At 41.6% G+C, this 23,607-nt stretch overlaps 1 protein-coding gene across 1 annotated transcript in view; it reads right to left on the bottom strand.

The window, feature by feature from the left end:
- The window catches only part of PLCL1 (phospholipase C like 1 (inactive)), a 190,415-nt gene that overhangs the window by 41,364 nt on the left and 125,444 nt on the right, over positions 1-23,607 (bottom strand). The window contains exon 2 of the mRNA XM_050340126.1: positions 364-2,835. Coding sequence (XP_050196083.1) covers positions 364-2,835 — 2,472 coding nt within the window. The remainder of the gene's footprint in view (positions 1-363; positions 2,836-23,607) is intronic.

Below are 23,607 nucleotides of genomic sequence, written 5' to 3'. Positions count from 1 at the left end.
AACAGTTAGCAAAACAAAAGCTTGCTGACGTTTTCTAGAACCAACAAGGAAATGAAGTACTTGAGACCTGAGATGGGGGGACATAAGTGTACCCTCAGTTCGGCTTTCTCAGGAAAAAAACAACCAGTAAAGGATAAGTTTGGGGAGCACATACTGATTTTTAAAATGTTTCTGCCTAATCCTACCTTTGCTTGTTAATTAACACCTGTAACTATCAGCTTTCCAACATCCACTCATAGACTGACAACAGCTGTGGGTCTGAAGCTTCACCAGCTTCAGCAAGCTTGTCCTAGGAGCAGCTCACACCGTGATCTTCACTTCCACATTCAGGACACCCCAGCACGCACACTGCAAGTGTCATACCTGCATATTTTCTCTCATGTCAGTAGCCTCTCGCAGTGGATGCACTGCCAGCTTAAAGATGTCATCAATAGTCTTGAGACCAGTGTTCCTCAGCATGGTGTACTCCCTCGCTTTCTTCCCTATCCTCACCGAGAGGCTGCGCTTCTGCGCCTTCCCGCCTCCACTTCGGTTGGTTATGGCAATGTGAACAAAGAGGGTGACGTGCTCCATGATATCGCCAACAAAAGACCGCAGGGGTATGTGCCTGTATCCAGGCTGCAAGCACTCCAGAGGGATGGTATACTGTCCTATGAACTCATCCCCAATGTAGTCATCATCCAAAACAACAAAGCGGATCATGGCCAGCTCCGGCAGATTGATCTGGAACTCAAAGCTTTCATCAAAAATGGGGTTATCACTGTTTTGCTGAACAGTTTTAGTTCTTTGTTCGGTGCAGTCTGCAGGAATCCCATGTATTTCTATGCAGACGTAGGGGTCTATGACGTCCCCTTTTGCACATGCACCCTTGGGCTTTGGAAAATTCTGACCACTGATTATTTTGACATGTAGGACCTGAGGAGAGACCCCTGGCACAATACCCTTGGTATTTGCACTGAAGTAAGACACTTCATCACGCATCACTGAAGGCCTGAGAACGTACCCACATCCCCCATTCTGTAGGAACCAACCAGTGTGTAGGTCCATCATTGGCCCTGGGGTCTGATAGTTCATTGCCACTATCTGGCAACCACAGTTCCAAAAATCTTGAGGATTTAAGTTACTGGAGTCTATCCTCATAGCACTCGGGTACACCCTGGACAGAAACTTTTTGTTGTAGTTGACAAAATCTTCAGGGTATTCATTTGCAATCCGACTGGCTTCTGCCTCACTGAAGGAGCACATTTCCCAGTAATTCTGAAATTTCATGGATGTCTCAAAGTCTTTGTATTGGACAGATTTGCATAGGGACACCAAGTCAGACAATTCCCTGCAGAGCCAGATCAGCTTTGGTTCCCTTGAGAAGTCCTCTGACAGTCTTCGGGATATTTCAGCCTCCTCATCTTCATCCGTGACTTCTCCTTCCAATATATCCTGGTCACAGGGCAGTTTCTTCCCCTTCACGATGATCTTCATTTTCAGTTTCTCAGGTGATGGGAGGTAGACTTCTGAGGGTAAAGGTGCCTCTGTGTACAGTTTGTTTCCAAAGATTCTCTTCATGTGTTGTACCACTACCTTCTGCTGCTGCACAGAGCAGTGGTTCCCCAGGCAGAGGATAAGCGGGTATTCTGAAGCAAAGAAGGCCAATTTGTTTATTACCTCAATAACATTTCGAAAGGCAAGCGGAGATGTCATGTTGTTGCGGTTACAAATAATGGGTTCATTATCTGGGCCGTCACAGACGTCTAGTTCAATACTCCGACAGCTCATCTTTAAAGCCCTGACATAACCATTGATATCAGCTGGCCCTCTGAGCTGGTCTTCTATTAGGTATGTATTGTGGGATGCATTGATGTAGTAATGTGACAAAGGCTGTGTCATGTCTTGGACAATTTTTTTGTGCTCTGGGTCAAAAATATCACATTCTGGGGACAACAAGTATTGGGTAAATCCGTCAATGGCAAGGAAACCTTTCAACCGCCCTTCTTCAGAAAGCTCATACCTACGAATAATATCTAGACACATTTCTTCTGTTATGTGGGTCACTCCTTGCTCAGCCTCTAAAAACAGCATGAGGTCATTGGCATCCAGGTACTCTTTGTTTTTGGATATCTGCACAAGTAAAAAATACACTTCAGGTCTTGTGCAAAGTTCACTGAACGCTTCACAAAATTCCTCTCTCGTTACTCGTGTTGTTAGTTTCTCTTTGCTCTTCTGAATTTCCTTAAATTTTAACCTAATCTTTGATTCCTTTAAGGTGGGGTTAAGCTTCTTTATTAGCTCCACAGACGTATCTTCTAACATTATGCCATTGCCGTCAACATCTGCTGCATCAAATACAGTTTTTAGCCAGGCAAACCGTGGGGTGTCGTGGCTGCTTTCCATCAAGTCCAGGGGTTGTTTGCTACGAGAAACCAAGTACCTTAATCCTGATACCCAAATATTGGCCACATCAGCTGAATTGGCAACCAAGTCAAGGGACTCATAGTTCTCGCCATGAATTACCGACAGTGCACAGTCCTCAGAAATCTGATCTGCAAGTCCATTATTCCTAAACGTTTCTGTGTTCTTCCCTAGTCTGATTTCTTTTATAGCAGAAATATCAAGCTTGGCTTTGTCAAGATCCTTCTTGGAAGGCTCCCAACGAAGAGCCTGCAGGTCAGGATCCAGAGTAAAAAAACGGTTATAAATCCGGGAATTTGGACGAACTTTCTTCAGTTCACACCCAGCCTGCATAAAGCTGATACAGTCGCTGGCGCTGCTTATTTTCTTCTCTGATGGCATGCTGCTGAAGGACACTGTTTTCTTTCTTCCACATTTTTGGTTTGAAGGATCCTGTAGAATAATTATATATTTAAAAAAAAAATAATTAGTTTTGATTCAGTTATTCCACAAGCGCATAAATAACAGAAAAGATACATTTATGTAAAGATAATTAATGTTCCTCTGGACCTCAAAACACAACATATTATCCCTTCCCACAATTCAGTTCCCTGAATTTATGCTGAGCTATAAAACATTCTGAGCTACAGAGCAACTTGATTCACTGAGCACTAGAGACAGCAAGTTTTGACGAGTGATATTTGCAGCTACTAAACTGCCTTCCAGATCTCAGCAACTGGCTACAGCTGTGAGGAGGCAATATCCAGTTGTGTCAGGTGCATTTTCAAAGCAGATCTATACAAAAGGGGGGTTTGATTGGAAGGCTCCAGCACCTGGTTAAGGTCTGCATAACCAAAATTTGGAGGATCCCATGGGATTAAGAGATACTCATGAATAAAGGAGGAACTTTGGGATAAAAAGGCATGAACAAAGGGTCTTGGACTATGTGGGAGAAGAAGTTGTCTCTGAAGCACTGTTGGGAGCCTGGGATGAGTCAGCATGCCAGTGGGACACATGTGACAGCTGGTGCTCAGCAGATGACTGTCCTGCCTCAATTTTGCCTCTTCTCAGCCACCTTGGACACCTCAAGCAACACTAAACTGAAGCCAAATAACATGGGTATCCCATGGGTATCTCAGGGTCAGGAGAGTCTGGGTCTTCTTACCAGTATATTTGAAAGTTCCTTGGCAAAGGGAGTTCTCACAAGGCTGAGAAGCCCATCTCTGCTGCATGCTTAGTTGCATGGCTCACATGGGAGCCCCACATACTTGTCTGCTCAGCTAAAAGTAGTTTATACTCTTGTTCCACCCCCCCGGTTTGTTTTGAACTACAAAGAATTGTAGAAAATTGGACAACCAGATAAGAAATATATTCTAACTCCTCTTGAGAAAATACTCAACCAGACATGCCTGCAATTTTAGTGCAGCAACTAAATTTAAATCTTTTCCCAAATATGATCAATTCAAAACATTTCTCAATAATTATACATTGTAAATCATTCTTTTTTCTCTGCAGGATTTCCATCTCCTCCACTCCATTAGTATATAAACTATGCAAGAGCTACCAAAAATATTTTTAAAACATTCAAGGCTGTAATTGATTGTGAAAGACTCATTAAAATTGCTTTCCCTCTTATTTCCTTAGCCACCAGCAATACTTCCTCAATTCTCTGCCTTCTGCTGTTGGGAGGGACTTCAGCTGCCTGGATTTTGAGTACAAAAGGAGTCCCAAGGCAAGGAAGTGCTGGTGCTGGGTACAGGCACACAGCCCTGCTGCCTCAGGCCCAGCCACGAGATGTGCACCAGGGACCAGCTTCCCAACAACCCTGGGGACCTGCTTTGAGACACCAAAACCTCTGACCTCTCCAAACCCTCTGCAGACTGGACTACCCTTCCCTGCTCCAGGAGCTGCTTTCCCTCAGCCTCGGATTTATGTGCTCTGTCATTCAACCTTCCTCTGCAAACCCTAAATGCAACCCCTGCTCCAGCAGTGCCCTCCATCCACCCATCTCTGTCCTCTGCTTCTCTGTGCTGTCTGTGCCAAGCAGGACCCTGTGTAGCTCTCCAAGCCACCAAGGACATCAGTGCTGATGTTCACAGGACCATCTCCACTCTTTGCATGTTTGTATAGAGATACTTTCAGCAAATCAGGAAGTATTAATGTTTCTACAAAGCTGCTACTCTCATTCACTCACTTCATTCAATAATATGCAAGATATTTCCAAGCCCCCAGCCACCTCCCCACCCTGCCTCAAACTGGATTTAAAGGTATGTGATCTGCTAGGAATAAAAAAAAAACCTCTAAAGTTCTTATGCTCAAAATTTTCCATTAAACTAATACAGAGACTGCCATGGACAAGAATAATTATTTAGTACTTACTATGAGGATGGGTCTTAAAAAAAGAACTAAGTCAACTAAATGAGTGCCTCAGGTCAGCTACTTTTTAAATTACATTTTCTGCTAAAATATTTCTGCATTAACGTACTGTGTTTTAATACATGGGTTTGGCCAAGAAAATCCTCAGGTAATAGATGCTAATGAATACAAACGAATGCAGCCGACAGGTTCTCGAAGAGCCTCTTCTTTTTTATTTCTTCATGATTACAGGAGCAATATTTAGATTTAAGATTGATGATTAATTTGGATTATTTTCCTCGTATGGGAAGATGTATTAATGGCCTTGGAATCTGCAGTGACTCATTCCTTGACAGAGGTTCCTCAGGGCCAGACTTGGAAATCTCATCAGAGCAGCCTGATTTAGCTACAGGTCTGACATTTTGTCTTAACTAGGGACGTGTGAGTTGTTATGTAACTATTTTTTTTATTTCTGCAGAAAATTAAAGCCATTTATTTTTAGTTCCAAGACACCTATGTCTTTTGATCAAAATAAGTCAGAGAATCAATCAGCTATTGAGGTGGGAAAAAAACTAATTGGCCTCACGGAAAAACAAGAAAAGGTGTCTTTAGACATTCAGTCTTAACCTCTCAGGGATTTTGGAGAGAATTAGATTATCCTCAATGTCCTCTTTCCCTGCATTTATTTTTGATGAATGCTTCTGGTTTTGTACTTAGTGGTATGTAAGGAACATCAGAATTGTACAACAGCAGTTCTTCATCTCAGAGTAGGACTCCCCTATTATCCTTCGATCAAATTAACAGACTTCAAGCCTAATCCACAGACTAATTGCCTAAAATTAACAAGATTTAGGTATTATTGACACTGATGGAATTATTTTAACCAGTACTAGCAATCTCCTGTATCTACTGTTTAATAGACACAAACTCTGCAAAACTGAAACTGCTACCTGAGCTTATTACTGCATCAGCTATTCCCCTCTTGGTCTCTACAGACCAGGAGCCCCTGGAGAGATGCTCAGTCTTGCAAACTGAGAGCTGTTAATTTAGACATAATGTGACAGTTTTCATTCACAATTATCAAGAAGGCAATTACTCCAGCCTTGCAAAGAAACTCAAAAGGTGTCTTTCTGTAAGCCCAAGTGCTGGCTGTCTTCTCAGCCTGACAACCCAGGCACTTGCCTTTGTTCTACCATATTGATGATGCTTGAACAAGCATCTCCGGATCCTGACACCGTGCTTTAGCCACACCACACACCTCCAGAGCCAAGGGATCACCCTGGGGAGCAGAGCACTGTTCTCTTCAAGTGCCCTCCCAACACTGAGTCCCACTCCCATCAGTGGAGAAGACAACTTAGATACCCTGTGTCTCCCCACTGATCTTATGCTGAGCTTGGTTCAGCTGAGGCTCCAGACTTAGGTTTCTAATTTTAGTGTAGCTATTGTTTTCCTTAAGTTTCTACCTTAATCCAATTTCAACACAATGCTCTTCTGGGACAAGACATTCAGCTAAGAATACTGTGCTGCAGTGTCTCCAGTGGCTAAACGTGCTGCTCTGCCTTACCTTTCACTGGATACCAAGAATAGGAACAAGTACAGTCACCTGGCAAACTAAAAGCTGCCAACCGTACATGAATAAATGGGAAATCAGCTCTCTTGTGCTACCTGCCAAAAACATTCACACTGTGAATTATCAAAAAAACTCTCCTCAGAGTTCACCCACACAAGAGCTCTTGTTCCCCTTCATTAACCAAAGCAATCAGAAAGCACGATGAGAGGTACCCCTGAATTGTGGAGGTGAAAAGTCCAGCAGAATTGATTTTGTCACACAGTAACTGACTTAGGACTGCCCTTTACCCTCAGTCACTTGTACTGATGGAACCAGATTTATTGTCGCAGTGAAAGATGGAAAGTTTGCCAAAAAAAAAAAAGGAAATTTACATCAGTGGGAAAACAAGGAACTAACCTGTATATTTTCCACCAAAAGACCTTTTGAACCAGAGATAACCTAGCTCTATACAAAACACTGTTACTGGAAACAAACACAGCAAGTTTGCTTACAGTGTGCATGTACAAAAAGAAACTTATGTGCGAAACTTTGTGTTTCCAAGGCAAGACACTTCTTTCAAAGTGACTCCAACTATGGTTTCCTTCAGTTCTTTGGCCGTCCCCTATCAGGTGATCTAACAGGATGATTCCATCTCCTCTCTGCCCCCTAGCCTGCCTAGTGTCCATTATGTAAAACACCTAAGGACCTCAACCACAAGAGCACATCAGTGTGCTCTCGTATTTCAGAATACACACAGCTGCTCTGAAGTCAGTTAAGACCAAGGAGAAGTATCTCTGCACTAGCCTGACTGCATCCTAACATTTTCTAAATGTTTCTAAAGGAGGGATTCAGAGCTCCAGTCTAAGCATGCTCCCGAAATAGGAGAAGCTCTCCTGTTGAACACATCATCCTCGTCACAGGGACTGGATGGGTAAACAGTGGGATCAGTAAGCCATCAGCAGTTGTGGGAAAACTCCACCCCATCCACCCTGACCTTTGACTGCTCAAACTTCTGCTGTTTAAATCAAAGAGCTAACAGAAATAAATAAGTGGGATTAAAAAAATATGAATAAACATGCTCTCCACCTCATCCCGCCCTCTTTGTCAAAACTATAGGACATAAATTGCTGAAGTTAGCAAACGGGGCAGCAATAAGAGCTGGATAGCAACCCTGCACACAAAGGTCGAGTCCATGAATTATAAATTACTATTTGTCTGAAATCAAGATACCTGAAAGGCATCTAAAGCACTGATGGTGTTCCAGGGTTCTGCTGAGGAGGATAAGCAAGTCAAAAGTTATTACCCACCCAAAGCCACCAAAAATCCCTGAAGAGCCACAGGGCTTCTGTGAAAGGATATGAAATTCAGTAATGGTGCTGAGAGATAAACTGGTTAAGTGCAATTAAGAACCATTTCCCCAAAAAGAATTCACATTTTCACCAGTGAAGTCACTGCTGCTTAAATGGAAGCTTTATTCTGATCTCTGACATTTTCCCTGAACCTAGCACTAAGAAATCAGTAACAGACAGCTTAGTCTGTTCTCACCAATAGGTTGTGATAAACGGTGCATCCTAAAAGCTCTCTGCTCTGGAAACTCCAGATGATCCACTTAATTGGACAACTGATCGCCTGATTTTTTTTTTTCCCCCCCAAGAGAAACTAATTAGCTCTACAGGATAATTTTTTTTTAATGCTTCTAAATATTTCAGTTAAACACAAACAGAATCCCAAGTCCCTGAAAATCTTAGAGCTCTACAGCACTTGTGGTGGGAAAACGTACCTTTAAACAGTAAATAAAGAAGTCAGTGAGTCATTAACGGCACTCCAAGCACAGTATAGCAGGTTGACAAATGACAGCATAATTTTTCTAAAACAAAGTAAGCCAGAACAGGGGATATTTATATAAATCATCCAAGAGAACACAGGAGGTCAAAGCTTGGGCCAGGCCTACAACTGGATCTCATACATGTGTGAGGCTAAATCCATTTAATCAGAGATGCGACTGAAAGCTTGAACCCACAGTACCAATATGTGATACTACAGGTAGCAATAATCACTGGAAACCAGTATTCATTGTCAGCACACTAAGCTTTCTCCTGCGAATCTCAGCCATGTTCTGGCCATCCTCAGAGAGCATCCCAGGAGTGCCCATTTTGCAGATTTTATTGATTTTCCTCTCAGCCTCTGCTATCACAACAAATTAACGAGCTAAACTCCCTCTAATCTTTCTTGGCAAGGCCTGTAGGATCTAAATATTACATACCCACTGTGACAAATCACAGGACCAAAAAGAAAAGGTTGCCTCCTCAAAATTCATCCAGGCTGAGAACTCCTGGCACAAAGCAGCTACCTCTGCACAGGGGCTGAACAATCAAACCACTTAATCCCTGATGCAGCAGCCACAGGGATGCTGCCAGTCACTCTTAAGCTAACCACTCAGCTCAACAGACTGCAAGAGCAGATGTTAATGCTGTGGGATCAACCTCAGTAGCCTCTTCAAGGAAAAATTCCTACTAATTCAAGGACTTGTGCACATGTGGAATAAAGATTGGATCCAAAATTTAACACACACACACACTCTTAAAAGCTGAAGTACACACGTAATGGAATAAACAGAAAATTTCAGGCAGACCAAAAATACAACATGGACAGGAACATGAGAAATAGCTTCAGAACACAGTGTCCAGCAATTTCCCAAATACCAATACGGTCAGGCCAGCATGTCTACGAATCCAGCTGGTTGCCACCAACCAGCAGTTTAACTCGAACCCAAGCCACGCGCAGAAGCCGGAGCACCATCATCAGTCATGGGAGAGCAACGACTCCCAGACGGGGGGAAGAAAAGTGTCACAGGGAACAGTCATATCTGCATTTACAGGGGGCTTTCCTCAACTCCCCAGGACTACCCAGATGCCGGGTACGAGTGGTGGACTGTCACCAAGGCCCATAATAATAACTTTACAGCAAGCTTCTCATCAAGTGACACTGCAAAACGGGTACTGTGAGGGCAAGAAAACTGAGTGAACACAATCACTTAACTACTCTGGGTTGCTGAATAGTCCCCGCTGGAGAAGTTCAACAGGAGGCAAAATTATAATGGTTTTTCTCCTTTCCTGTTTTGCTCCATTACTAAAAATCACTTTCAAGCACTGGAGTGTAAGGCTGGAGAGAAATAGAAAGGAATGTCTGGGGCAGATCTTTAAGAAAAACACCTGAACCAAAATTATTTGATGCTCAAGGAATGCTTTATTGTGTATTTGCTTTTTTTCCTTTTCTTTTTTAAATCATTAGCATTACGAAATTTATTCAATTTTACCTTGAAGAAAATTTACCTTTGCAGTTTCAATGACAAATTAGAGCAAATGAAAAAGTGAGCAGCGCATAAAGACTCCATCTGGAAATGCTTTCTGGAAAAACACACAAAGCAAGAAGGGTTTATTTTCTGGCATGATACCACACTGAAGTTACTACTTCTCCTTTTTTTTTATAATTGAGGCCATGAAGCCAAAGTCAAGAAGCATCCAAGAGCACAAGAACATGAATGCCTGTAACAAGGCTACCACTTCACAGCTCCTTCCACCATCGTTACTAAAGTTTCATCCAGCTGATTCCCACAAGGATTGTCCTTAAATATAGGTGTGAGTACCTATCCCTTTATGTATTTAGCAACATCTACAGTGAGAAATAAATTCCTGCATGACACTTCAGTACATAAGCACAATGTCTCCACATACCCTATGGAAGACCCCACTTGATGCAGAAAATTTTTTCATGGATACTCTTCATTCTCCCTGTAGGAAAAAACTCCTTCACTCATGACAGCCCAAGTGCCAGATCTACTTCCAGTCGGAAGGAGGCTTTTAGTTTGTAAGGGACTGACACAGCCCACGGGATGGAATATCTTCAACCCCTGCCACTCCCAAATGCTCTATTATTTCCAAGTACTTGGGTTGCTAACAGGCTCTAATGCTTATGAGTCTGCAAGGGCACCTTGGACTTGAATTCAATTTATCCCCTTCCTCTAAGGGAATACAAAGCTGAGAAAGACAGAAAGACACTTTCTGTCTTCAAGCAGAAGCAGTAGCAGCAAGACCTGGGACAAGGAGATTCTGGCTGCAGCTTTCCCAGAAGAGCTACACTGTACAACCCCTCATTCTTTTACAGAATCTCCTTTGATTGCATCTGAGGCAAAAATTAAGAGTCAGAGAATTCCTGTAGCAAGAGGAAAAGCCAAATGAGTTTAGAAAGACCTGGCTAAGGAAAAACATGCCCCACTGGTACTCCCCTTCATTATGCCTCTAAATGCTGGATTGGCAGAGTATCTGTGAGTCAGTATTTTTCACTCTCACAAAAATGGAAAAGCTGAAACAAGATTTGATTAAGAATAAAAAAAATATTAGCATTAACTATTTCCACCATTACAGAAAACAGAGCTTGTCAGACTAACCTGATGCCTCTGCTTTTACGATATTAAAAGTTTGGTTGACTCACATAATAAAGTCACTGCAATATACTTAGACACTGTAATATATTATGGTTTCTGCAATGCATTTGACTTGGTACTGGATGACATTTTGATTAAGAAGATATATCAATAAAAATAAACTCAGAAGACATTAAATGGATCAAACACAAGATAAATGATAACTCTCAAATGCAACAGTAAATGTGAAACACTTATCATGTAGATATGTGTCAAATGGGATTCTGCAGGTCCCATTCTTAGCCCAGTGCTATTCAGCATTTTAGAGTAACCTGGAAGAAAACATAAAATCAATATACATCGAGCCTGGAGATGATAAAAAGCCAAGTTTGAACAGTGATGAATAACAAAGAATATGAGACAATGATAAAAAGTCAAAAGACTGCTTGACAAGCAATATATAAAAAAATAAGCCTGCTCCAATAAGGAACAGAATACAAGGTCATACATCTAGAAACACAAGGGGCAGGCCCTATTTACAGGATTCTGATGCAGGAGACAAAAATTTGAAAGAAAAAGCCAACTTCATCACCACAGATGATCAGCACAGAAAATAACAAGAAGATCACATACAAAATACTATACTTGGTTGTATAAACATAGTATGTTCTCAGGATAGAAAGGTTCTAATATCTTTGTATTTGTCCATCATGTGATGCTCTCAGTTTAGAACCTACCTTGAAAACTGAAAGGTTCAGAAGAGCCACAAGAATCAGGAAGATTTTGAAAAAAAAAAAAAAAAAATTCAAGTAAGAGGTTACAGATTCTTTTAGTTTAATACACACATTGTCTGTATTAATAAAAATGAATTATTAAATTAAGAGTAATAGAAATGTGCATTCATATAAGGAATAACTTTAAAGGACTCTTCTCATGCACTAATAAAGGCATATCTGGGCACTTTTATTCAGAATGTAATGGTTTCAATTGAGTAGTTTAATTAAATAGTGAATCAATGTATTTTAAGAAGTCCTTCAAATTGCATCTCCTTATGGATCCCCTAAAGACTCAAAATGTAGAATTGATGATACAGATTTCAAATCACAGAATATTCTGAGTTGGAAGGGACCCACAAGGATCACTGAGTCCAACTCAATTATTAAGATGGTTATATAGAGATCGGTACTGTCAGGTGATACATCCTTTCAATACCTGAAAATTGATACATTCAAAATAAAGCCAAGACTAAAAAAAAAAAAAAAAAAAAAACCAAAGGAAAAGCAAATCTGTAAAACTGACAATGGTCACAATGACCCAAGGTTGGCAGGAGAGTCTCCAGCACTAAAAAGGCATTCACCAGCATTTTGATTCCTTCAAAAGGATGTCCCATGAGATCAAACGTGATTTCATTTAAGCCCCGTATAACGGAGAGCAGGCCAGGTTTCAGGGGTACCTTTTGGCCTGATTATTCAGGTCTTGGGTCAAAAATTCATTACTGTATTTTTCAAAAGAAAGCAACTTGAATGTGACTGTACCTTCTGGTCTGGTATCATGGCACTGGAGATTACCAGGCACTGGGGGCCCAAAATAGGATGACCAATTTAATTTCATTCTGAATCTTGCAACAATCCTCCAGGAATAAAATGTGTAATCCAATAAGCCACACAAGCCTCAATAGGCTAATCACATTATTTTAAGCCCTTTTTAATCAACTTAAATTATTTCTTCATTAATCCAATTTATGCCGATTCAGATCAACCTCAATCCTTAAATTTAGCAATGAAGTTAAAAAAAAAAAAAAACCACAATAAAATAAGGTAATGAAACTGGTTTAATGGGAATTTTTTTAAAAATTCCAACTGTTGCTCATAATTGAATTATTAAATAGGTTGAGATAAAATACATAAAGCCAAATATAAAGTATATGGGCAAGACAGAGCACAGTTTTACCTGCCTATAATGCACTTGAGGGTGAAAATTTGGCTCGAGCGTGTTATCCTAAAGGGCCCATCTTTCTGCGAGAGAGAAAAGCACCTTTCAGCACACTCGACAAACGCATCAGCTCCTGGGAGAAAACTGTTCATCAATTTAGGAAAGGGCCCTTGAGCTGTAGGAGTTGGTGCAGCTGGTGCGCGGGCTCTCCGTGGGGGCACAGGCATCGCCAAAGCGGGAACCCACGAGGCAGGTCCCTGTGGCAGCCCCGGTGCTCCCCAGCTCCCCCGGCCTGGGTGGGTGTGTGATCCACCCCCTGCACACACAGCATGCCTGTCCTGTCCGTGCTCTACTAGCCCTTAGCACCGAGCTTCTCCACAAAACAAGGATTAGGGAGGACGTTCTGATCGCTCCTCTCTACACAGCGCGCACGGGGGGCACTGAGATGTGTCTGTACGTAAACACAGACTCAAAAATTCCCGAAGTATTTCACTCCCACCTACAGTTTTTCTAGCAACTATGAGCACAGTGCATACTGGCTCCCTTACAAGCAAAACACAGATTTCTCCATTAATATCAAGGAAAAATGGACTCAAGAGACAGCTGTGGTAGCCTCATTAAATCATATTATGTGACTCTCCTACATAGGCGTATTCCAAATTTTTACCAATACAGATGCTGAATGCTTGCATTAGTCATCAAAATAAGGAGTAAATTATGGAGGTTACAAGCATTTTGATAAGACGTGAACTGCAGCATCATAAATACCCGATTTATTTAAAGAATAACTGATTTGCTGTGGTGATGTGCTAAAATTTTTTATCACATTTCTTCAAAAGTATCCACCTTCAAGGGCACAGCTCTCCTACTTTTCAGAGCCCAAGTCTTAGGGAGAGAAAAATCATTTACTTGTTTTGGTTTGGTTTTTTTAAAGAAATAAAGGAATGTAATTGTAATACAGTTTTATTCTGGTCATATATATATTTGCTAAATAAGTATAAAACCTTTTCCTTAGAAGTAAATCAGCTGCATGCCTGAATATTACAATCCTTTGCGTTTCTCATAGCACATGCATTTTTACCAACCTGCTGTAATTGCTTCCATCCAGTTATATTTAGATGTTATGAATTAGTGGCTATAGGGATATTAAAAAATATCTGAAATCTAACCACAATATAATTATACTGTAACTGCCACATAACTCAGTACTTACGTATGTGAAGAACATACCTCAAACAGCCGATAGTTTTGTACACTTGCAACACCTAGATGATGTTGAGCAAGAAGAAAAACGTTGGATTTGCAACCAGAAGCCTTCTGGCTTCTAGTTCTGCCCACAACCCCAGGAAGACCCCTTAGGAAACACTTTGTGCTCTGGAGTTCTCTCACAGTTTCCATACGATTAAAATATGCTTCTGATGCACATTCAGAGAACGCACCTTCAGAAAAAAGGCAATTTCTGTCAGGGTTTTCATCCTTCCCCTTGCCTGGGATAGGCATGGTGGAAAAGGGGGCATGGGACAGGAGTGGCTGGGCCAGTGGTTTGGGAAGGTTCTTGTTTTAAGAGGTTTAAGTTTTGTATTTGCCTTCTTGAGGACGGAAAGCCACAGCTCCCACTGTTAAGCCACAAGCTTCCCTTATCTTGCACAGTTATCATTAACACCACCACTGCTCTCCCAGAGCAATTCAACAGGGACCTAAAAGGCATCCATTGAATACTGGCCATGTTTAATTTTGCAAGTGTGACCAAGTGGTAGCAGGAGAGTGGCATTAGTGAGCACTAGGAACCACTTTTCCATGGACAACAGCCAGCTCCGAACTCACAGTCCATTCAACAGGCTCTCTAAAATAGATTATGATTTGCAACAACTGTGTGATTGAGCTGTTGCTCATTTTAAGCTTTCATCTTACAAACACTTACACACACTTTTAGTCCCCATGGCCACACTGTGTATTTGTTAATATTCTATTTAGTTTAAAATAGGTGTGACTGCGCATTCCTTCATCCAACTTCTCCTGAAGTCCTTCGAGTCCTCTGGCTTTTCAAGACTTTTAAAGTTAATCCCTCCCACCAGGGAAACACAGATTCTAAATTCAGTGGTGTGGTTTTTACAGAAGCAGATACAGTAAAAAGATAAATTTTAAGGAAAATTCTTTTTCTCCTTCTACAAGCATTAGTTCCCTCTTTTCTTTTTTCTTCCTTCCCCCCCTCCCCCCAGTTCCTTTAGGTGAATGTAGGAGAAACAAATGCTCCCCAACGTAAATAAAGGGTAAAAGAACACAATTCTATTCAGCTGCAAGATTTGGTTAATCCTTGGAAAAAGAGACCAAAGGTGAGCAAGAAAGAACCCTGGCCAGGAGCCAGCAGCAGTGGGTGCCCTGGGCTCCATTTTTACAGATGACACTGTTTTTTTTCCTAGCTCATGGCCCCAGGAAAATCACATTGCTGTAAATATGCCATTTAAGATTAATTTTTTCATGCACCTGTCTTTAAATGGAAGACTAAAAAGGACAATAATTTAAAAATTATATAGTGTTCAGAAAATTATAGAAATCATTTGCTCTGCTTGTCAGCTTTCCATTTCAAAGCTCTTAATGAAATTTCTGGTCTTAACCCTGAAGCAAAGCTTTATGCAATGAAGGGCCAACATATTTTATATCTGTTTAATTATAATAATGAAGACCTTGGTAATGCATTTGAAAGAACTACAGTCTAATCAGGGCTGTATCCAGAGAACTGCTTTGTTGTACCCAGGAGAATTTGTCTGCTTAATTAAGTCTCCTGTCTCAGACACAGAACATAGTGACTCTTTCATCTGAACTACCTTATGTAATTGCACACCAGCTCTGCATACAGCATACATTGTTTCCAGTGCAGTTTCTAACACTGTCATCATGATTCCTAAAGCAAAGATGCAGAAAACATAGCAAACAGTCTACAAAACATCCCTGTATATGGTAAATGGTATGCACACACTTCTGTCTTGTAGTTCAGCAACAGGGGCAGCAGTAAAACATGAATGCCCTCGTGGTCACATTGATCCAAATCAGATTTAATTCTCTTTATTCGGACAAAGCCATTGTTCTTTACTTACCTTAATGTAATGAAAGTAGAATCTAGCCCACAGGAGCAATGCATGAGATTCATGGAAATCCCATTCTTAATTATACCCTATTTTCTGGATAGACTATTTTAAGGTATATTTGGAGTCAGGAGAACTGTACAAAACACTGTAGCAGTACCATATATTTTCTAGGTAGATCAACAAAAATTAAATCTTTTAGAACTACCATGGACACTACATCCATAGCTCATTAATTTCAGTGGGTTTTGTCTCAGTTGTTTTCTGATTTTGAATCAATATCGAAGCTTATGGAGTATATTTTCCTCCTTATGCCTGTGCATGAAAAAAGTTTTTTTCCCCATACAGTGTTCTCATCTGGGATCATTACTAACTGAGAGAGGAAACAGAATCAACTCTTCATATGCAGTAAAGTGGCAAACATTTTTTTAAACTATGTACTTTGGAAAATAATACTTTACTAACTCATTTTCCAAAGACAATTAAATTATCTGTCAGTGACTTCTTTAGCTACAAGGTAAACTGAGGCCCATCAGACACTCTGTAATTGCTGAATATTCTCTATTCATCAAAGCACACTGTTGTCACTGTTGTAGCTCAGCAAACTGAAATGGCATTACTGCACTCATGAAAAATGAATGCTGCACCCTGCAACCATTTGCTGGTATTTTAAAAATCAAACACTGATTTAAGAGCCCCAGGTGGAGTGTGGTCATTCATCCAGCACTGTGCACCACCACACTGACATAGACTGGTTGTAAGGTCGGCATAACCCAGCCTCAAAGCAGTTCCTTCCTAAACTCTCACAGAAAACTGTTTTCTCCTATCAATAAAAACATGCCTGAAAATAAACTCACATGCAACATTAGAGAATAAACTCACATGTAATGTTAGAAAACACGTATAAAACTATGAAAAGCACACCATCCAGAAATTAGCCAACATACTAAATTAGAAAGGACAAATTTTGAAGGAGTCTGATTACTTCCTTTAATTTCAGGGTCAACATGGCTATCAGAAGCAAGAGAAGTGATGTAACCAAACCTGTGAAGAACTGAAGGGTAGAACATTTTTAGACTATTAAGTGAGACCTTCCACAGTTTATAGCTTACTTTTGGTGACATGCTCATTCTGGACACCTTAATGGTGAACCTGGAGCTTCCTCTTTCTCTGCTGCCTGAAAACACAGGGCTTGAAATCAAATTCTGAAATCCAAGTGGGCAAATAAACAAAAATGGGTATGAAGCAGCTTTTCCTTGCAACCCATTTCCAAAAGCTCAAGTAGAGATGTCACATATCATGGTATAGAGGTACTTACATATCAACCACTAAAGCAACAGATCTAACTCCAGAGTAACACCGACGTCAGCACAAGTTCAGTTACTCTGCTTTGCATGAAGCACAGACGTGATGATACATCCCCAGCTCTTGCTGAGTCAATGAAACGCCTAAACACAGATCTGCTGTATTCAGAGAAACTTAAAAAATACTTGAGCACTTTGATGATCTCAGAGACTCACTCACAGTCGTGCAGGAAACAGAGAGCAGAGGAGCTGTGAACGGTGCTGACACGTTGTAATGCTGAGCCACAAAATCACCCCTCTGTTTTCAGAGGCTGCTCTAGCTCTGTATCAAACCTACATGTTTTGTGAGTCACATCTTCATGGCACGAATGTGGTAGCATGCAGTAAAATAAGTCAAATAGTTAGATGTTTCTTTGCAACTGTAAAAAAGACACACCGTTCCTGAGCATTTTTTTAAAAAGACTACATACCTGAAAGAGAACCCTTTTCATTTCAGACCATAAACATTCATGTGAGGGCAGGTAGGTGACATGGACTTGAAACCTCTTAACCTAAATCATATCCCTTTCACCACGAGTTTCCCAAAAATTAAGTAAGATATCATAAACAGCTCAGTTTATGTAACACTAAATGTTGGTTTCTTACTTAGAAGTTTCAGTGTAGTTTTTTTTCCTTCTTGTATTTGAGTGCTTTTATTCATGTGATACCAGAAAATACACAAAGAAGTGCCCCACTATCTCTGCCATTTCCTTTTTATACACTTACACAGTGACAACATGAAAAAAAGTTTATTTCAGCAGAGCCTTGTGCAGAGCCGGTATCATACAAAACCAAAAGCAGGTTCACAAGCAGTCCATACACATAGCTTCTCCAAGAAATTTACATGCTGCCCATAGTTTAATCAGAATTTTCAGAGACAGAAAACATATCCTAAGTTTCACAGATGCAGCTGTTTATTCTACAGGGAAGAATGAGACTAAAAGGCCTGGAAAATCTTTTCATCTTCTCCTATTTAAGCCTGTGCAAAGAGACAGACAATGTTTGGCAAATAGATGTATTTTAAATACACATCCTGGATGTGTTTATACTCCATTTGTGACTAACACAGGGAATTGAGAATAAAGCTGTGCTAAGTCCTGTGCCTTGAGACAGGACACATGGGTATGAGCACACAGCTGTGTGAGCACACATCAGGCACTGACACACAGCTAGGACAGAGCTGTGGAAGGATTTCACTACCTCTTTTCAAAAGGCAACCTGTAAAATTAAAAAAAAACAAAAACCAAAAAACTTGGTACATTCTGAGCCATTTCAAGAGCAAGCATTTTCTCCACACAAATATCTCCTTGAAGCCCAGAGGGCAGATCATGTCTTGCAGGGATGATTATACAGCATCCAGAAGGGGAAAGAGAAGCAGAGTTAGCAAAGAACTCTATCAGAGAGAAACTGGGAAAACCAGCACAAAACTTCTCTCTACGTAATTACATTGCTAGAATAATGGCAGGATTATATAAAAGGAGCAACTAGAACAAATATTGCTACTGCCTGGATTAATCAGACATAGCTGTTCCTGAAACCGTTATATAAATTGACATCAGTTCACTCTGCATGTATAATATCAATTCCACCTCATTTTTCATACCAAATTATGTCAGATTTTAATTAAAATCTTTTAACTGAAAATTAAAATGTCAGTGGTGATGCACAGATGCTGCTGAACAGATTAACCTTCTCTCTAATTCAAATAAAACAAAAAAAAAAAAAAAAGAAAAGGAGAAAATACCTTAGAATAAGAGTTTCAAGTGATTCTCTGCTCAGCCAGCAGCAAGGGCTGGTAACTGAATTAAGTTCCAAGAGCTTACTTTCTTTCTGAACTTACCTCTTGCTGCCAGTTACAGGCCTGCAGGATCAGGGACTGTCCTGAACTCAATGCATCAAATAGCAGGGGAATATAAAAGCAAATAGCTCCTAAATGCAGTATAACAGTAATAATACACTCACCAGGAAACTCCAAACAGCCTTTTCACTCATCAGGCAAAAAAAGGCCCCTTGGCAAAACTGAATCCTTGAACTCCACTACCGCCCCATGCAGACACACGCAGGTGTGTGCTCATCTGCCTCAGCTTCCCCCAGAATTTGGGTGAGACAAACACAGTGCCTGAACACCACTTTCCACCTCTCCAAAAACATTCACCAGTAATTTTCTTTCCAGAGCTACTGCTCTGATGAAGCCTAACTCCACTTCTTCCAACTGCTAATTGCTTCAAACAAGCTAACATAGTTTGACACACCAGCACTCATCTACCAACAGCTCCCAAGGGGCGCTCCCCAAGGTCCCTTTTGGACCTCCTGCTAACGCTGAACTCACAACTATTTAATCAGACTGTTCAAATCTACATCCAAGGTCCACAGGATCCCTGGCATGAAGTGAGACCTACAGCTCTTTTCTCCAAAGCTACTGTTTCTGATGTTTCCCGAAGTTCTTCTGTTTGGGTCAAAGGACTCAGAGTTATAAACTCTGTCTGCCTCAAAGTAGCCAGCAGCTTCACCCTGAATTTCTTAGTGCACACATGTTTGGGGACCAGCACCACACACAACCAGGCCCTATTGATACTGCTGGCCTGTTGCTGAAACCTTCTCTGACTCCACAAACAAAGCCCATTCCCTGACTTAACTTCATTTTCTAGGTACAAAAAAAAAAAAAAATTAATAAAAGAGCACAATTAAATGTTGCATATTGGAATGTACTCTTAGAGTGAATGGGGAGCCCTTAGGCAGAGTGGGAACATAAACAAAAACTAAGGCATGATTCAGAGTGTGCAAGTCAGAGAAAAAAAAAAGGAAATGGAATAGTGAGAATAGCGGTACACGAAGAGGGTGACAACATTACAGACACAAGTCATAAACAGGGGCCCAGGAAGAAGTGGTTGTCAGGCACAGGTAGCAAACTTCAGAAGCGGACAAGCTAAAGAGCTTTTGACACCTTGTCCAGTTCAGCTTTCCATCCTCATTAAAAAAGCACCTGAAAAAGGAAACCTTCATTCTCCTGGGAGCACATTTACTTCTCAACAAATGTTACTGAGAGTTGCACTATTGACGTCAATAAAAAGAGGGTAGTTTAATCCCTAGAGCTAGCTTTGGGTTGCTGATTTGATGAGGATCTGCTGCTTGAGCTGCTAATGGTTTGAGTCTAATTTTGTGGTAATCTGTGTTCTCAGTGACTATATTTATTTCCCTGTTCCTTGCTGCTGAGGTATATAACATCACTGTACCTGTCAGGTGCTGGGAAATGAAAACTGGTTTTCTGCAGTATTAAAAAGGCCAAAAAAAGAAAATGGATATTACTAATGGGCAGTGCCAGCACTGCTGTTCATAGAGGATATGGCAGTTCCAGAGAGCTGAATTACATTTCACATTTGCACATGGCAATTTGCACTGAACGGGAAATACTCTTCTCCTTAGCTGAGTCTTGCTCTTAAAACAGATCAGCCAGGAAAAAAAGAAAGAATAGAGGTCGGAATGGAAGAAAAGCCAGCCTGATCTTTTCAGCTGTCTGCAGAGCACAGGCACATCCCCACCAAGCCCTGCAGCTCTGTGCTGTGGCGTGCACCATGAAGCTGTGCACAGCAAAGACTAGAGATGCAGAAGGCAATCAGCAGTTCTCATCTTTAAGACTAAAGGTCAAACTGAACCAACCCCTCTGGTGGTGGCAGAGACGTGTGGTTCCAGCAAACCCCCAAAGGCAGAGACACACCAGGACAGTCAGACAGCACAGTGACATTCAACATGCCACAGCTTCACCAGCAATGGCTCTGCCCTAACTCATCAACAAACCCAAGCGTTCTGTGCACAACTCCCAGGGTCGGTTCTCCTACTGCTTGTCCTTTGCAGGCCCAAGGTGGGTTGGCCAGTTGGATAAGCCCAACAGGCAGCAATCACACCCTGGCTGGTCTGCCCTGAATGGCGAATGCCTGAGACATGCAAGACACCCCGTACTCAGGCATGCACGTGGTGATTCACAGAACCCATTTCAGTTGCCAGAAGTGTTTAATAAACCACTAGTAGACTTGAGGCTTGACATTTCGCAGGGATGTTTAGACTGAGAGCTTATACAGTGACAAACTTCTGGCTTTGAAAAATACTGTTAAAACCTATCTTCGGTCGTTTACACATCCTCTCCTCTAGTGCGAGACCTGCCATCTGCCTGCTGCGATTTGCCAGTCGCGCTGCCGTATCACCAGCCACCACTGCACAGACAGAAACCTCCCTGGTGCTCTTACCCACAGGCTGCTTTTAGACCGGTGCCTGAGGAGGAGCGTGTGGGCTTAGGTCTAGAGGAATAGGGCAAGAGAACTTGGTGATTTATATCCCAAGCACTGCCACACAAGTAGGCTTTTCCTCCCCGGGAGCGGTGAAGAGCAGCAACACCCACGAAGTCCAAGCCTGGAATCCCAGTGAGCTGACACTCCTCTGCTGGCACTGCAGAGGGAATTCCTGGCACCTGCCCCTCCACCACCACTGCACCCACCCCTGTGTATCCTCCACCCTGCTTTTTCAACACCAGATAAGCCCCCCAAGAGCTAAGAAAAATGTCAGACCTCCCACAGACCCCTCCCTCATTTGACATTAGACACAGCCAAATTCTCCCTCCTTGCATCAGTTTGTCACCTGCAAGATCAAAATCACTCACACGATTTCCATTCCTGCCTCACCCCACAGAAGCTGACCTGTGGGAGCAGCACGTGGAACAGCAGTGGCTGTGCGTTCAAACGGGGGACTCAGGCCATTTACTTGGCATACAGCAAATTCACGTCCCCTGCTCCTTCCTTACCTGCCTGAACCCAAATGCATACAGACTGTTTAAAAAAGAGGCAATTTGAATTAAATAGCAGTCCTAACACATTCCAGGAGCGTTCCTGAAAACCAATCATTTGGATGAATTTTATTCAAAAGCCTCTAAACAAACACCGAGCTCCACTGTAACACTGTTGCTTTCCCTTTGCCTTAGTAATTCAGTTCCCGCTGTGGGGGGCTATTTATCTCATTCCCTTTGCAACATAAAAGCCATTTCTCTAGTCAAACCTCTACATTATAAATGGTTATTTTTTCCTTTATCACAAGCCTGCTGATAGGCTATTTCATATGGAGGAAAAGCACCCGGCTGAATGATGAAGGTGGCAGCAGAGAAGCAATCGTGCTCACGCCAGGGACCTCTCCCAGAATTTTATGCTGTTTGTGAAGTCTGACTCCAGTGCCACGCTGGCTGTACATGACTGTGATTACACTGACTAGGTTATTCTGATTTACGGGAGGGAGAGAGGCTGAGAGACAGGAAATTGGCCCAGCAATGATGTACAAATGTTCAGCTCCTCTCCAGAAGCTCAGTGCCTGTAAATCTGAAAATGTTAAAACCATGTTTTTGATAAGCATGACAAATCACGTAAAGTCATTACAATTTTATTAGAGGAAACATTTTCAAATGCATTGATTAAATTAGGAATAATGACTTGGACCTAAAGTTATAAACCTCTAATTTCATCAGCACTAATGACCTCCTGAATAGAAGGGAGGAAGTCAACATCCTCATGGCTGAGACAAAGAGTGCACAGCACATGAAACCATCCCTTTGTGAGCCAGCCTGCAATGGATAAAACTGGGTGAGAAGACAAAGACTGTGGAGAGCCAAATCACAGTCCACATGTTAAATAGCTTCAGCTACCTGAGACTTTAAGCTCTGTTCAAAATTAATTAATTCCTTGAGCTCCAAGGAATATTATTGTAATCAAAAAGCAGCCTATATAAAAGCAGGGTTATTCTGTGCATATTCTCAATGAAGCCTATGGAAAAATGAACGTGTTCAACCTGGAATCATCTTCCCAATGCAAATGGCTTCTGACATACATTTTCCCAAGTATAAGTTGCATGCAAACATCCCACACACCAAACTGCTAACTCCAAAGGACATGCAGGTGACATCAGGTGGCACTCACCTTCCCATTCTCCCACAGCACTACCACTCTTCTCTCACAGAAAGTCTCACTCCTCCCTAATACTGACACTGCTTTCCCTCCTCAGTCCTACTGAGAGGAAGAAGGTAAGGAAAGGTGTAGACCTTCACTGCACATAGAGGCTAAGGATTGATCCAATTGCCCTTTACCGCCCTGGTGCTGACTGAACAATGAAAAAGTGTCATCCCTGAGTGGGCCTAACATGTAACCTGTCCTTTAAGGTGCTCTTGTCAAGATTAGAGAGACCTGAGCTTGATAAAGAGAAAGGGAATGAGAAAAGATGATAATGCATCTTCTTAAACGTTCCCCTGCGCCTTGGAGTGGACAGGACTTGTTCTCATCCCTGACATGATTGAGACAATCTCAGGATCACATAAAACCTTAATTTGTCTCCAAATGCCTGCATTCACTTAGCAGACCAGGAGGAAAGCAAAGCATGGATCTCATGTCCTGCTTCCCAGGCCCTGAGGATTGGTGTGGCTGCTACAAAACCTGAGCAGATTCTTTACCCTGAAGGTAATTCCTCCTGGTGGAAACAGTCAACTAAAACTGAACTGCTCATTCACTCATG

The sequence above is a fragment of the Myiozetetes cayanensis genome, unplaced genomic scaffold (assembly GCF_022539395.1).
Source record: "Myiozetetes cayanensis isolate MyiCay16 unplaced genomic scaffold, myiCay2020 scf9, whole genome shotgun sequence".
In the NCBI taxonomy this organism is placed as follows: Eukaryota; Metazoa; Chordata; class Aves; order Passeriformes; family Tyrannidae; genus Myiozetetes; species Myiozetetes cayanensis.
Note: the sequence above shows the minus strand (reverse complement) of the source record. Positions and strands in the feature narration are given on the sequence as shown.